Raw genomic sequence first — 13,726 nt, forward strand, 5'->3', positions numbered from 1 at the left:
CCGGGCCACGGGCTTCTCGCCGTTTTTCCTAGTCTATGGGGCCGAGGCCATCTTGCTCACGGACTTGGAATATGGTTCCCCGAGGACAAAGGCATAAAACGACCAAAACAACCAGACCAGCCGAGAGGATTCATTGGACCAGCTGGAAGAGGCTCGGGACGTAGCCTTACTACACTCGGCGCGGTACCAGCAGTCTCTGCGACACTACCATGCCCGAAGGATTCGGCCCCAAGGCTTCCAAGTGGGAGATTTGGTGCTTCGGCTATGACAAGACGCCCGAGGGCGCCACAAGCTCACTCCTCCCTGGGAAGGGCCGTTCATCATCACCAAAATTTTGAAGCCCGGGACATACAAGCTGGCCAACGATCAAGGCGAGGTCTACAGCAACGCTTGGAACATCGAACAACTACGTCGCTTTTACCCTTAAAGTGTTTCAAGTCGTTCATGTATCTCGATCCCTTTACATGTATAAATAAAAAGTCTAACTGTCAAGGGAGGATCGGCCTTGCCTCAGCAAAAAGCGAACCTCCCTCGGGGGCTAGAAGGGGGGAACCCCCTCTGCGTCAAAATTTTCCTCAGAAAAGTTTTCTACCAAAACGACTTTCGTGCCTTTAAACTATATCGATAACGGAATCCTAAAAACGAGCTAGAGAGACATTGAACGGCAAGGCCGACCGAGCCGAGGGACTCCTACGCCTCCGGGATACGGATACCTCACTCATCACCTTCCGCGAAAAGTAACTCACGCTCGGGCAAGTGATTCTGCTACCGAACAAGTCCTAACGCTCGAAACAAGAGGAAAGAAACGCAGCTTCATACCATAACACTAAAAATGTTTTGGCCTCAGCAGCCGCAAGAAACATACACATACTTAAAACAAATTGTTCCCTATAGGCTCAGGTGTCGACAGGGGGAGGAGCGGCACCCTCGGCGTCATTCCTACCCGCGACGGAATCTGGCCCGGCCTCGGGCGGTGACGCAGGCGGAAGGAGCTCCACCTCGAAGAAGGAAGCCAATGCCGCACATGGGCCCTCGGCAGCCGCGTCAAGCCTTTGGACCACGGATAGGGCGGCCTCCTCTTCATCGGGTAAGCAGTAGCCCTCGCTGACCCGCTCCAAATCCACATCATAGTGGGAAGCAAGGACGGCGAAGGCCCGCCTAACGCCGTGGTGCAGCGCCCCGCGGAGTCTGCTGCGCACGTGGCCACCCAAGGCCCGCAGGCGACTCTGGGGGGAGCTACCCGAGGGAATGTCGCCGAGGCCAAAGGTCCGGCAGAAGGCCGAGATGGCCTCGGACATGGCCACGCGGTCGGCCTCCTTCTGCTCAGCCGCCTGGGCAAGCGCCTTGCAGTTCTTGACGGACTCGTTAAGAGTCGTCTCAAACCCTGAGGATAGCTGGACAATATTCTTCAGACACGAGGAGAAGAATGAAGCTAAAACAAAGTCACAAAGCAGGCAAAACAAACCTTCGGCCAAGGCACGCTGCTGTGAGGTCATGGCTTGGGCGGACCGGGCAGACCTGACGGCCACGACCAGGCCCTCCGCAAGGGTCCCGGCCCGAGCGGTCACCTCGGGTCTAGAAGGGAGGAAACCCCCTCTGCGTCAAAATTTTCCTCGAAAAAGTTTTCTGCCAAAACGACTTTCGTGCCTTTCGACTATATCGATAACGGAATCCTAAAAACGAGTGAGAGAGACCTTGAACGGCAAGGCCGACCGAGCCGAGGGACTCCTACGCCTCCGGTATACGGATACCTTACTCATCACCTTCCGCGAAAGGTAGCTCACGCTCGGATAAGTGATTCTGCTACCGATGAACAAGTCCTAATGCTCGAAATAAGAGGAAAGAAGCATAGCTTTGTACTCAAATACCCAAATGTTCAGGCCTTAGTAGCCACAGAGAACAAACACACATACTTAGGGTAACTATGGTACCTAGACTTAGGCGTCGGCAGCACCCTCGGTGGTTTTCCCGACCTGCGGCAGATGTCTTGGTACTTGAAGCAGTTACATTTTGCTCTCAGGCAAATACCGTTACATTCCCTTATAAACGGGACCTTGGCTCCATTCCCGCGGGAATGAACTACCTCCACACCAGGGGGGCTGCGAGATAACAGACTCCAAGCGGCTCACGGGCGACCACTGCACCAGCAGCGACAACGACCTCCGCCTCGGGCGGCTAGACAACAGCAGCGATTGCCTCAGGGCAAACGGTACTGTGAAAAGGCCCTCGCCCCCGTCCCCGCATGGGGGGCGAGGACAAGCCATTAAAGCCAAAGAGCCGGAGGTTCGGCCATAGGTGGCGCTGACGGTCTCGTCGGCGGAGGCAACCACTTCTGCAGTGGGAAGCCTCACCTATGGCGACCACCACCTCAGCACCGACGACATCGGCCACCTACGCGTCGACGCCGCACCGGCGAATGGCGGCCGCCCCAGCGCGCACAAGGAGGTCCTCACTCCTGTCCTCGCTACGGGAGTGAGGACAAGACCATCCGGGGACGTGGACACCGCCCTGCGGCGTACGACGTGTTGTGTGACCCCCGGTGCGGCCAGCGGCGCGGGAAGGGCCATAGACGTGGCCGACCTACGCACGGCACGACCGTCGCCCGCGTGGTGGACGGACAGCCACCCCCCGACCAGGCAGCAGGTGGCAGTTCGCCTCCTCCGCAAGGCTGGTGAACTCCCTTCTCCCCCAAATGCTGGAGGAATAAGCGGGTCGCCAGCCCATGCGGAGGACCCGACCGCAACTCGGCTTCCCCTCCCCCCAGCACGAATGATGAACATCCTTGAAGCCGAGGGCAAGGGATAGGCCACGGCCTGGCTCGCTCTTCTCCACCACAAGGCTAACGGTCATCATCCTAGGTGACCGCCGGTGGGGGACTGCAGCCGGGCAGCATGATGAAAATCCTTGAAGACGAGCGATGGCTAGAGAGCGCCAACCCCCACAAGGTCGTGCTCCTCCAACAGCAGCAAGAAGAAGGCAACACCGGTGCGCCCCATCTGGAGGCCTGGGAGATGGAAAGACGCGATCAATGCGAGAAGAGCAAAGGCATGGCTACTGCCCGGGGGATCGATCCCTTTTTAAAGGCAGATCTCCCTACTCGCACCCCAAAGCGTCACGAGCAAAGTCTCCGCCGACGTGCTCTAGGGTTCCCACCCTATGACATGGAGGCTAGGTTCCACATGTCTTACGAACTGACCCGAAACGCGAAGAGGGCGAACCGCCGCACACGAAGCGTGTAAATACCCCGCGGTTAAGCGCTCTCTCATCCTCGCCGAAACCAGCGGTCGAAAAGGCGGACCGCCACGCAAGAAGTGTGCAACCGCACCGCGGTTGTACACCCTTTCAGCTTCATTGTAACTAGCGGTCCAGCATGGGGACCCGGGCCCACATGTCATGTAACCAGCGCACCGGTTACTACGTGCAAAGCAACCGCACCGCCACTCGCGCCAATGCCGCGTCTTCTCGGGACTATAGAACCAGTGCAACGACTTGAGGCAACCCCGCGCATGACCCAACAGTGCCAATTAAGTGCGACGATCATGGGTCAGTCAGCCGCGGGGATAGACGCGACAGTTGGTATGACCATAGGCGGACCGGCAGTAATTGCAGCAATGGACGGACAGAAGCAGCGGTCCAACCACTAACCAGGCCCTGGTCCCACCTACAGGCTCGCATCCTCCCCTGAAGTGGCAGGGGAGCCCTCTCCTACAGCATAAAGACGACACACCCGTGTTCCGTTCCTCGAACGACTCACGCACGCGCAACAGATACCCCGCGAATCGCCCGTCCCATCGCATTAACTCCCTGGCAGGGCACGTGACACCTCTAGCAGGCGAAGCGGGCGCCGTTTCGTCTCCGTCATGATGACCGCCTCAAAAAAGGTGTGCCACATTGTTTAAATTTATATCTTGTTTTCCTTTTCCCTCTCTCTCTCTTGCCACAGGGATCGGGAAAGGGGATATTTCGAAAGGATCCTTCTCAGCGAAGGAAACGGGCCCTGAGCCCTCCTACTGATGAAGGGTTCGAAGGTTGCGCCCTGCGGGGTTCGGCAACCGCCTCAGAGCACTCGGGCTCCGAGCCCTTTACTGATCAGGGGGTCGAAGGCTGGCCCCTTGGAAGGGTTCGACAGCCGCCCCAGAGCACACAGAGTCAGGGATGACCATGGGTACGTCCGTTACATGGCCAAGGCTCGGGCTACGCTCCCGAGGTACCCTAGGACATTTCCGAGACCAGCGGGAACGATTTGTAATGGAATCCCACTGGAGGGAGGCACCGAGCCCTTGGACCCTATCAAATGGGTCCGGGTCCAGCAAATCACATGCAGGTACTTTTGGAGCGCGCCTCTAGGCCACTAGCCAACCCTTATCGAACGGGGCTCGGGCGTCCGCTCGGATCACCCGATAGCAACTCACTAGAAACACCATGTTCGGCGCCCACCGAGGGTAACATGGCGCGTTCCCCCCCCCCCCCTCCTCCTTGCGGAAAGGCGATGAAGGGGCGTACAATAAAAAGCCGAGACAGTCCTCGATCGTCCTCTCGCTCCGTGCAGAGGCTCGGAGGCTGCTCTCGCACCAGGCTACGGCCAAATTGTTGACCACGTCGACAAAACAGCTTGAAAACTTGGAGCCTGACCATGCACCCGGGCTGCGGCCAGGCCACATGAGGGAACAACAAGGCCGACCGAGTAATCACAAGAAGAATTAAGACCTCAGAGGAGTCAAACCACTCCTCCGAGGCCTCGGGGGCTACACCCGACGGGTGCGCTCGCGCGCACCCGTCAGAACAAAATATAACCGAGAAAGGCTAGTCCCCTTGCAAAAAATCCGGCAGAACCTCCAAGCGAGTGCCTACACTCCCTTTGAGGCTCGGGGGCTACTGTCGGGTACCGTAATTAGGGGTACCCCCAATACTCCTAAGCATGGCTGGAAAACATCTTCGAAACAGACCGTAAAGATCGGTAAGCGCGGTTCAATGTTGAAGCCTCGTCAGCCAAAGGACGCGATCTCGTCTCGCCCAAGCCCGGCCTCAGGCAAGAACAGTAGTCCCGGACGGATTCACGCCTCGCCCGAGTACCTCCTCAGGCAGTGGGCGCACCCCCGGCTCGCCCGAGGCTAAGCTCGGGCAAACCTTATCGTACAGCAACCTCGACCAAATCGCCTTACCACCGACCGTATCGCATGCGCATTCAATGCGGGGATCACCTGACACCTTATCCTGACACGTGTGCCTCAGTCGGCAAGGTCAAAATGACTGCAATCACTTTGCCCCTTTACTGATCGTTCTGACAGGAAAACAGCACTATTCACCCTGTTCCGACTACTGTGCCAACCACCAGGGTAAAACTAACGACGGTAAGTCACGACCTCCCCCGAGTTTAGCCTCGGGCGCAACAGGGAGCTCCGCCTCGCCCGACCTTAGGCCTCAGCCTCAGCCTCAGCCTCGGGAGAAGGTCTCCGCCTCGCCCGACCCCAGGCCTCGGCCTCAGCCTCGGCCTCGGGAAAAGGTCTCCGCCTCGCCCGACCTCGGGCCTCGCCCTCAGCATCGGCCTCGGGAGGAGTCACAACCTCACCCGACCTCAGCCTCAGCCTCAGGAGAAGTCTCCGCCTCGCCCGACCTCGGCCTCAGACCGACTGCGCCATAGGGGATACATCATTACCCTACCCCTAGCTAGCTACCTCAGGCTACGAAGGAACAAGACCGTTGTCCCATCTAGATTACTCCGGCAATAGGTAATGATGGTTCCCTGCATGCGTCCATGACGTCGGTTGTTCTCAACTCTCTACGAAGGCAAAGAAACGTCAGCAGGACCCCGGGCCGCAACGTCAGCTACGCTTCTACAGGGCTCAAGCACTTCTCCGCCTGCCACGTTAGTGCACAGCTACACCCCCATATGTACAGTTGGATCATCTCCTTGTATCTATAAAAGGGGATGTCCAGGGCCTTCCCAAGAGAGAAGGCAGAGGGAAAACGCGAAGGAGCCTAACTCAGACGGCTCACCTCAAGGCCAAACCCTCTCTCGCGCGAAGCTTGTAACCCCTACTACGAGCACCCCGGTGCAAGATAATATAAGCCTCATCCCCCCCCCCCTCTTGTGTTTCATCTTGCATCAACCCATCTGGGCAGGGACACGCAGCATCAAATTCACTAGTCGGTTGAGGGTCCTCACGGGTCCAAAACGCCGACACTAGCGTTTAAGCCATATTTCTAGAGTGGACTCAATGATTAATTAAAAAATAAATTCTCCACTCATTAGAATTATCATATTTTAACCAATGAATAAAATACATTAAAGAAAAGTATGTGGAGCAAATTAAGAAAGAGACAACGAGATGCACAAAAGTTTTAGAAATTATTCATATGGACATGTGTGGACTAATGATTTCTCATCATATGAGTATATATATCTAATTAATAAATGATAAAAAGCATTAGATAAGTTTAAGGTATTCAAATCTGAAGTTAAGAATTAGCATGATTTAAATATTTAGATAGTAAGATCAGATCATGGTGGTGAATACTACAGGAAACATACCCCTTATGGCCAAGCTCCTCGACCGTTTGCAAGATTCCTACAGGAAAGTGACATAGTTGCCAAGTATTCAATGTTAGATGAATCTCAGCAGAATAGAGTGGCTAAAATGTGCAAGCACACCTTAATGGATATGGTAAGAACTAAGAAGCATGATAAGTTACTCCACTTTGCCAATTAATTTATGGATGGGGCACTGAAAATCACTATCCATATTCTTAATAGAGTTCCTAGTTAGTCGGTGCCTAAAACACCATATTAATTATGGACTAAGAGAAAGGCATCACTAAATTATTTGCATATGTGGACTATCCGACGGAACCTAATATATTTAACTAAAATATTGGAAAGTTAGAGTCTAAGACAATAAGTTGACATTTGAGGCTATCTAGAAAGATCAAATGGATATTATTTATACTGTCTGATAGATATACTAAATTTGTAGAAACGCGACACTATATTTTTAGAAGATGATATGGTTAGAGGGATCATAGTACCCCAAGGGATTGCCTTGATGAGAAGTGGGTGTGTTCCCCAATTTTAATAAATTTTGAACCTTTCTTCTTGGCAACTGTTGTAGTTGCAACACTCACTGCTATGACACCTATTGTTGATCCTTCAAATAGACATATCATTGTCCTTGAGTATCCAATTAATGGTGCCACAAGTCATTGCCCCAGTAAATGAGAAGCCAGAATAACCTCATGTGGAAAGTAATGAACCTATTCTTATAAGATCTCAAAGGAATAGGAAGTAGGTGATTCCCAATGATTATGAGATTTATATGAGTGAGAATATAGACACCAAGGGCGATCGTACCTCTTTTGAGGAAGCCATGAGCAGTGCTAACTCATCCAAGTGGCCCAATACCATGGAGGATGAAATAAAGCCAATGAGTACCAACAAGGTTTGGGACTTAGTAGAAATTTCTAGAGAAGCCTAATCAGTATGCTATAAATGCGTCTACAGAACGAAACTTGACTCCAAAGAAAATGTAGAAAGATTTAAAACAAGATGAAACATGAATCCAATAGTATTTTACTCCTATAACAACAAGAAAAGTGCTATTGCCAAACACGTTGACATTAAGTATTATATTGTAATGAAGGGTCTAGGATCAAACAATTGACCTTCAATATATACATACAATGCAAATGCTTGTGGATTCACTCGCTAAAGGCTTCCACCCAACGTGTTTAGAAAATACGTAGCCAACGTGAGTTTAATGGAGCACCTATGGTTCTACATTAATAAGTTATAAAATGAAACCATCTTCCTCAAGTTTAAGTTCTTTGCTTTGATAGAAAGGTGTATTATAGTTACTCAGTAGTGTCTAACAAGTTGTAATGCCTTGGTCTTGGTGTACTAATCTATTGAGAAGTGAGAATTGTAAGTTAGGAAACTAAGGAATTAAGAAAGAAAGTTCTAAGCATAAGCAAGCAAGTATGAGATCAAGGGGAGAATCTTGGGTTGATCTCAACCGACTCGATCATGGGACCGAGTCAAGTCTATAACATGTCCTGTTCGGGATGCAACAACCTTTTGGTCGAGCCCCTTTCACATGATGGATAATAAAAGGGAAGAGTCGGTCGGTATGGGAACCAATATTCACCGTTGTCAACTATTTCCCACATACCTAGAACTAATCTAACCTAGTCGTGGTTAGTAAAGGGAAGGTCGCCATCACTCCTCACCGTCTTTGTGGGAAGAACAACTACCCAAAGGTAATCTAACATTTTTATGCATCTAGTGGCTAGTATTAAGGACAAGGTCCCTAGTTTCTTACTACAAACATGTCTAACACATCTCAACAAATTTTAATTCTAGTGATTGAGATGTCATCAAAATGATCAAAATCACTTTATGAATAAGTTAAAGGGTCCATATTCGCAACATCTTGAGAATAAGAAATGTTTATGATTGATAACACGATAACTATTTCAAAAACCATCTCTGATGGGTCCAATTTGACCAGCCCTAAAGGTAATTTGTATAGTAGCGTAAACACGAACCCACATCTGATAGGGCACTAGCTAACTCCTACCTCTAAGATATATATGGACTTTGTAGATCTAACAAAGTTCTTTTGTTTTAGGACAATTGTGGTATCTTGTTGAAGTTTGAATGAAATGGATACAAGATTGACGACTTACTCAAACACATTGAACAAACCTTTGGTATTGCTTTCTTTATGAAAATTAGAGATAGATATGTGCAGGTCTAAAAATTTTGGAGTTAAAGTTGAGCCAAATATGGACATAGAGACAAAGGTATGACCCAATGTCCTAGTTTCTCTTTGGGATAAAAATAAACGAGAATAGGAGGAAAACTTCCTCTATTACCATATTTTCACCGAATATGGGAGCGGGACATCTAGTAATGGGAATTGTTGTGGGATAGATGGGCGATTAAATACGAACAGAAATGTGTCGAAAACGGACAGTAGCTAGAATGTTTTCCAGAATCGCAATTCCTCGTAATGTAATATAAGTCTTGTAATTCAGTGCATGTGCTACGGCAGTGAAAGTTGACTAGAGGGGGTGAATAGACAAGCAGAATTTTTTTCAACAAAAACTAGAAACGAATTGTGTGAAACTGGTTCAATCGGTCTACACGAGTCCAACTAAAAAATGAGATATACAACTGAATTATTCTCGAAATTCACCCAGTTAACTTTGCAAATAGGATGTCCTAGATGATCTATAGGGTTTAAAGTAGTAGATCTGAGAAGGGTACTTCTTAAAATCCACACACCAAAAGATATAAACAATTCTTTCATGGAATGGTGAGAGAACGAAGAACAAGAACAAACACAATGAGCAAGAACACAAGAGACATAAGATTATCACGAGGTTCGGTCACACCACAAAGATGTCCTACTTCCTCGTTGAGGCACCCACAAAGAGCTAGGTCTCTTTCAACCCTAATCCTCCTTTCACCGACCACAAAGGTCAAGCCTACACACTAATCTTTGCTCACATGAGTGGGTAATACAAATTGTCTTGTGATCTTCCACAAGATTTGGAGACTCAAATGCGAGACCTAGTCATCTAGCAGATAGAAGCTCCAAGAGTAATTAATCCACAAAGAACTCGATTTAGTACCAAAGCTCAAATCAAGAAGAGCAAGAAGGATTTGGAGATGAAGCACAAAAACTCGTAGCTCTTCAATCTCACTCAAAGATTTCTCTCCAAAGATTTAAAATGGAAGAGGCAAGAGGTGTGTGAGAGAGAGTGGGGAGTGTTTCTCAGGTTAGAAATGGAGTTCAAGGCATGCTCTTATGTGGAGGAGAGAGGTAGCAGTGAGTATATATAGGTGGGGCTCCAAAACTAACCGTTTGAGACTTCCTGCATGGAGGCCAGTTGAACCTGCCTGAGACCTCGGTTGAACTGGTTTTGACCAAAGCCAAACCAAGTTCAAAAAATCTAGTTTGACTGGAGTCAAAAGTCCAAAACCGTTTGAACTGCCCCTAGGGCCGGTTCAACCACCTTGGCTATTAGCCTGACATACAGTCTCCCAGTCAGACCAGTAGACAGACGCCACAACGGCCGTCTGACCCTAACACCGGTTGAACCACCCCTAGGGCCAGTTCAACCAGTTTTGACGAGAGAGGTTCAGAGAGAAAACCCAAGTTGAACTGGCCCTAGGGCAGGTTCAACTGGTTATAACTAGAGAGCTCCTCAGTTCAAGTCAAGTTGAACTGACCTGAAGATATATTCAACTCAATTCAAGTCAAGTTGAACTATCTTGAAGACAAGCTCAATTCAGTTCAAGTCAAGTTAAACTACCCTAAAGGCAAGTTCAACCCAGTTCAAGTCAAGTTGAATTGTCCTAAAGACAAGTTCAACTGCTTTTGAGCAGGAAGGTTCTCCGTCTCCCAAACCTCACTCCAGTTGAACTCATAGAGTGTCCAAAAGATTTTGTTTTCGAAATAGCTTTTGAATTTTAGAGGCTTGAGCTTTGGAAAGCACCATCCTTTTTTTGGACCCTCCTTGATAGTACGACGATTCCAATACTCAAGTTAAATAAAATATAATTAAGTAAACTCCTTGAGTCATTGGTGTGTCATGTGTGATTTGTCCATGGCGTTGCTTCACAAGGATCACAAACATATTTGTCTCACCTTTTGAAGAAAACACAAATCAATCCTATGACTTGAATCATTTCACCATATATGAGTTCAAATCATGGCTTCAAGTCACCTTACTGATGCATCAACACAATATAACTCTTCAAGGCTAGTTAGTTCATCGACTTAGTGCAAGTACTCTCTTCTTCACCTTAGCCATGGCACCTCAGTCCACAATCCGCCGCTTGGCCTTCACCTTCGCCTAGTCCCTCGAAGCCCTTTCCTTGCTATCTTCACCCTATCAAGACATTCTTGAGTCACATCATATTGAGCATCCATTGAGAGAATCATTTCTTCAATATTGTGAACCTTACCTGAATGTCATCTAGATAAAAATGCTAAGATCAATCAAGCTCTAGTTTGATTCTCATAGAAGCATATATGAACCAACATCAATATGGTCAAACCAATTCACAGTTCCTTATATCCTAGGATTTTAGATTGGCACTTCTTCTCATTTACTTCAATCTCCATCTTCATATTCCTAGCTTGATCATATCAATGCATAGTGATTTTCCATATCTTTGTTCATATAAGCAAACCAATATAAAGACCATATTATATCCATTGTGCATTGTCTCCTTTGATGTATGATTATCTGATTGACGATCTTTTATCTTTTGATCTTCATTGAATATCCATCTCCATATATCCAAACGACCTTACTTATGGAATATCACCATCATTGTTTGGTGTTGATCCGTTATACCTTTCTACCATTGTATATCCAAATCACCAAAACCGACAAAGGGGCTAGATGCACTTTTAGGCTGCATGGCATTGGTTAGACTTATGGAGCCAGCTAAGCAAAAACAAGTAGAGCATGTTGTACTTGTGTAGTCAATACTTAATAGGATTACGATAAAGTGGAAACCAACATCCAACATTGATCAATAAACAATCTATTCTAAATTTCCAACAATAATAACATGTAACAATTATTAAGTTCACGTGTGATAATATAACATATCAGTTTATCACAGATTTGTAATACAAATATCTCCCGTCTAACTTAAAACGAGATAGAAACGAGATTATCCTGGTCAAATATGAGATACTGTAAATATGGGAGAAAACCTTGAACCGTTGTCGCTCCCGTTCAACCTTGTTTTGTTTCCTGTCTCGTTTTTATATTTTTTTCCAAAAAAAATACAAAAATGATCGGTATAAACAGGAATACGGTACAGATCAGGATGAGATTTTCCCGCTCTTTTTCATTATATTCCTTAGTCTCCACCGTATTGATGTACTGTTCGCTGAGCTCTCTTTGCCGAGTGTTTATCGGGCAGGCACTTGGCAAAGCGCCCGATTTCGGTAGTGCCCCTTCCTTGCAGAGAGGCCAATCTCCACTATATTGATCTCCTTTCTTATAGAGGGAGCTAGGGACATCGGAGAGTAGCTTGATTGTCTCCTTAAAATCATGCATCACGGTTTTTTTATCACATGTTGTTATAAAATGGAATAATTTTGGTTTCTCGGATCGCGTGATACTACAGTACAAATACTACATTATTACTTTTTATTCAAACATAGATATACTACATAAGCAGACCGGCGGCCGAAGAGGACAGAACGGATAAATACATGGACGAGGGGTAGGGTATGGATGTCGCGGCGTCGGAGCTGCAAAACGAGTTCATGAGACGATGCACTTGCTAGCAAACGCTACACGTACGTACGCTCAAAGACGCACGTAAGAGCGCGTGCCGGCCGCCATGCAAAAAGGCCGTCAGGATCTGGACTCACGAGGAGGGGTGACGACCGGCGGCGGTGGAGGCAGCGGCGGGGACTCCGGGGACAACGGTGTCGGTGGTGGGTAGATCGGCCTCGGCAGGTGGGGCGGCAGGCGATGACGACACAGAGGGGAAGGACAAAACGGAGGGGTATGGTGGTGTCGCGGTGGCGGAGTCGTCGTCTCCGGAGCTGCTGCAAAACGGAAGCAAATTAAGCTAACAAGCTTGTTATTAATTATCAGCTGCATCGAGTTGTTAGCTAGCAAACGGTCCTGGGACATATATAGGCAGCCTCTATAGTGCAAACACACGAGGAGGTGTTGAACTGCGGCTGAACTCACGAGGAGGTGTGACGACTGGAGGTGGCGGCGGCGACGGTAGCGGCAGCGGTGGCCAACGACAGAACAGACGACCGACACACGGGCGGCCCGGTTCCAGGTCCGGGTCAGGGATGACGCTACGGCACAGGCAGGCGCTGGTGGCCGCCAGCCAGAACGCCACGGCAAGCTGCGCCACCGCCGGGAGGCGGGAACGCCGCTCCAGCACAGCCATTGATATGTATTTCAGAATATATAGACGATGATGAGCTTGTGTTGGGCTCCTCTGTCCGGCCGGCTTCGTGTGGTATTTATAGAGCACCGCCCGTGTTCTCCCCGTCACAGCCATGGGCACATGCAGATGCAGCAGTACGTGCCACTACAGTAGCTAGTGCCCACCGGCGTCGTCGTTAGTGGGTTGGGGTAAACTTTCCAGGTCCACCCTTGCCGGTCAACTCACGATGAGAAAAACTGGCGGACCTATATATCATGTCAACATTATATTTAGGTCTTGTTAGCTCCAGAAAATTTAATAGACTTGATGGGGTAGATCATTAGATGCTCCAGAAAATTATAGAGCTAGAGCTATAAGCGTTTAAAAGATATTTAGATTAGTCATTTTGTTTATTATTTGAATTAAAAATATCTTTAAATTATTTAAATTGATATTACAGCTTCACGTTGCACTACCGGAATCCAAGGCTTTGTCGAGTGTTGTATTCTTTGCCGAGTGCCTTTTGTCGGGCACTCGGCAAAGAAGGCTTTGCCGAGTGCCGCACTCGGTAAAGTTAGACTCTCGGCAACGAGACTCTTTACCGAGTGCTGGACACTCGGCACAGGACGGCACTCGGCAAAGACTAGTTTGCCGAGTGTCAAACACTCGGCAAAGGGGGCTCTCGGCAAAGGGCCGTCAACGGCCGTCCCAAAGCTGACGGTCGTCGGTCTTTGCCGAGAGCCAACGGCTGGCACTCGGCAAAGAGGCTTCTTTGCCGAGTGTCACACATCTAGCACTCGGCAA

General features: G+C 48.7%; 1 protein-coding gene across 1 annotated transcript; it reads right to left on the reverse strand.

Annotated features, from left to right (window-relative positions):
- Positions 1–12,133: 12,133 nt before the first annotated feature.
- LOC100278342 (uncharacterized) lies at positions 12,134–12,986 on the reverse strand. Its single transcript, NM_001398305.1, has 3 exons — positions 12,733–12,986; positions 12,405–12,584; positions 12,134–12,281 (listed from the first exon to the last, which is right to left on the reverse strand). The coding sequence occupies exons 1-3, from the start codon at positions 12,941–12,943 to the stop codon at positions 12,178–12,180; spliced, it is 495 nt and encodes a 164-aa protein (NP_001385234.1). The 5' UTR covers positions 12,944–12,986; the 3' UTR covers positions 12,134–12,177.
- Between the last annotated feature and the right edge of the window lie 740 nt (positions 12,987–13,726).

The sequence above is a fragment of the Zea mays genome, chromosome 3, assembly GCF_902167145.1.
Source record: "Zea mays cultivar B73 chromosome 3, Zm-B73-REFERENCE-NAM-5.0, whole genome shotgun sequence".
In the NCBI taxonomy this organism is placed as follows: domain Eukaryota; kingdom Viridiplantae; phylum Streptophyta; class Magnoliopsida; order Poales; family Poaceae; genus Zea; species Zea mays.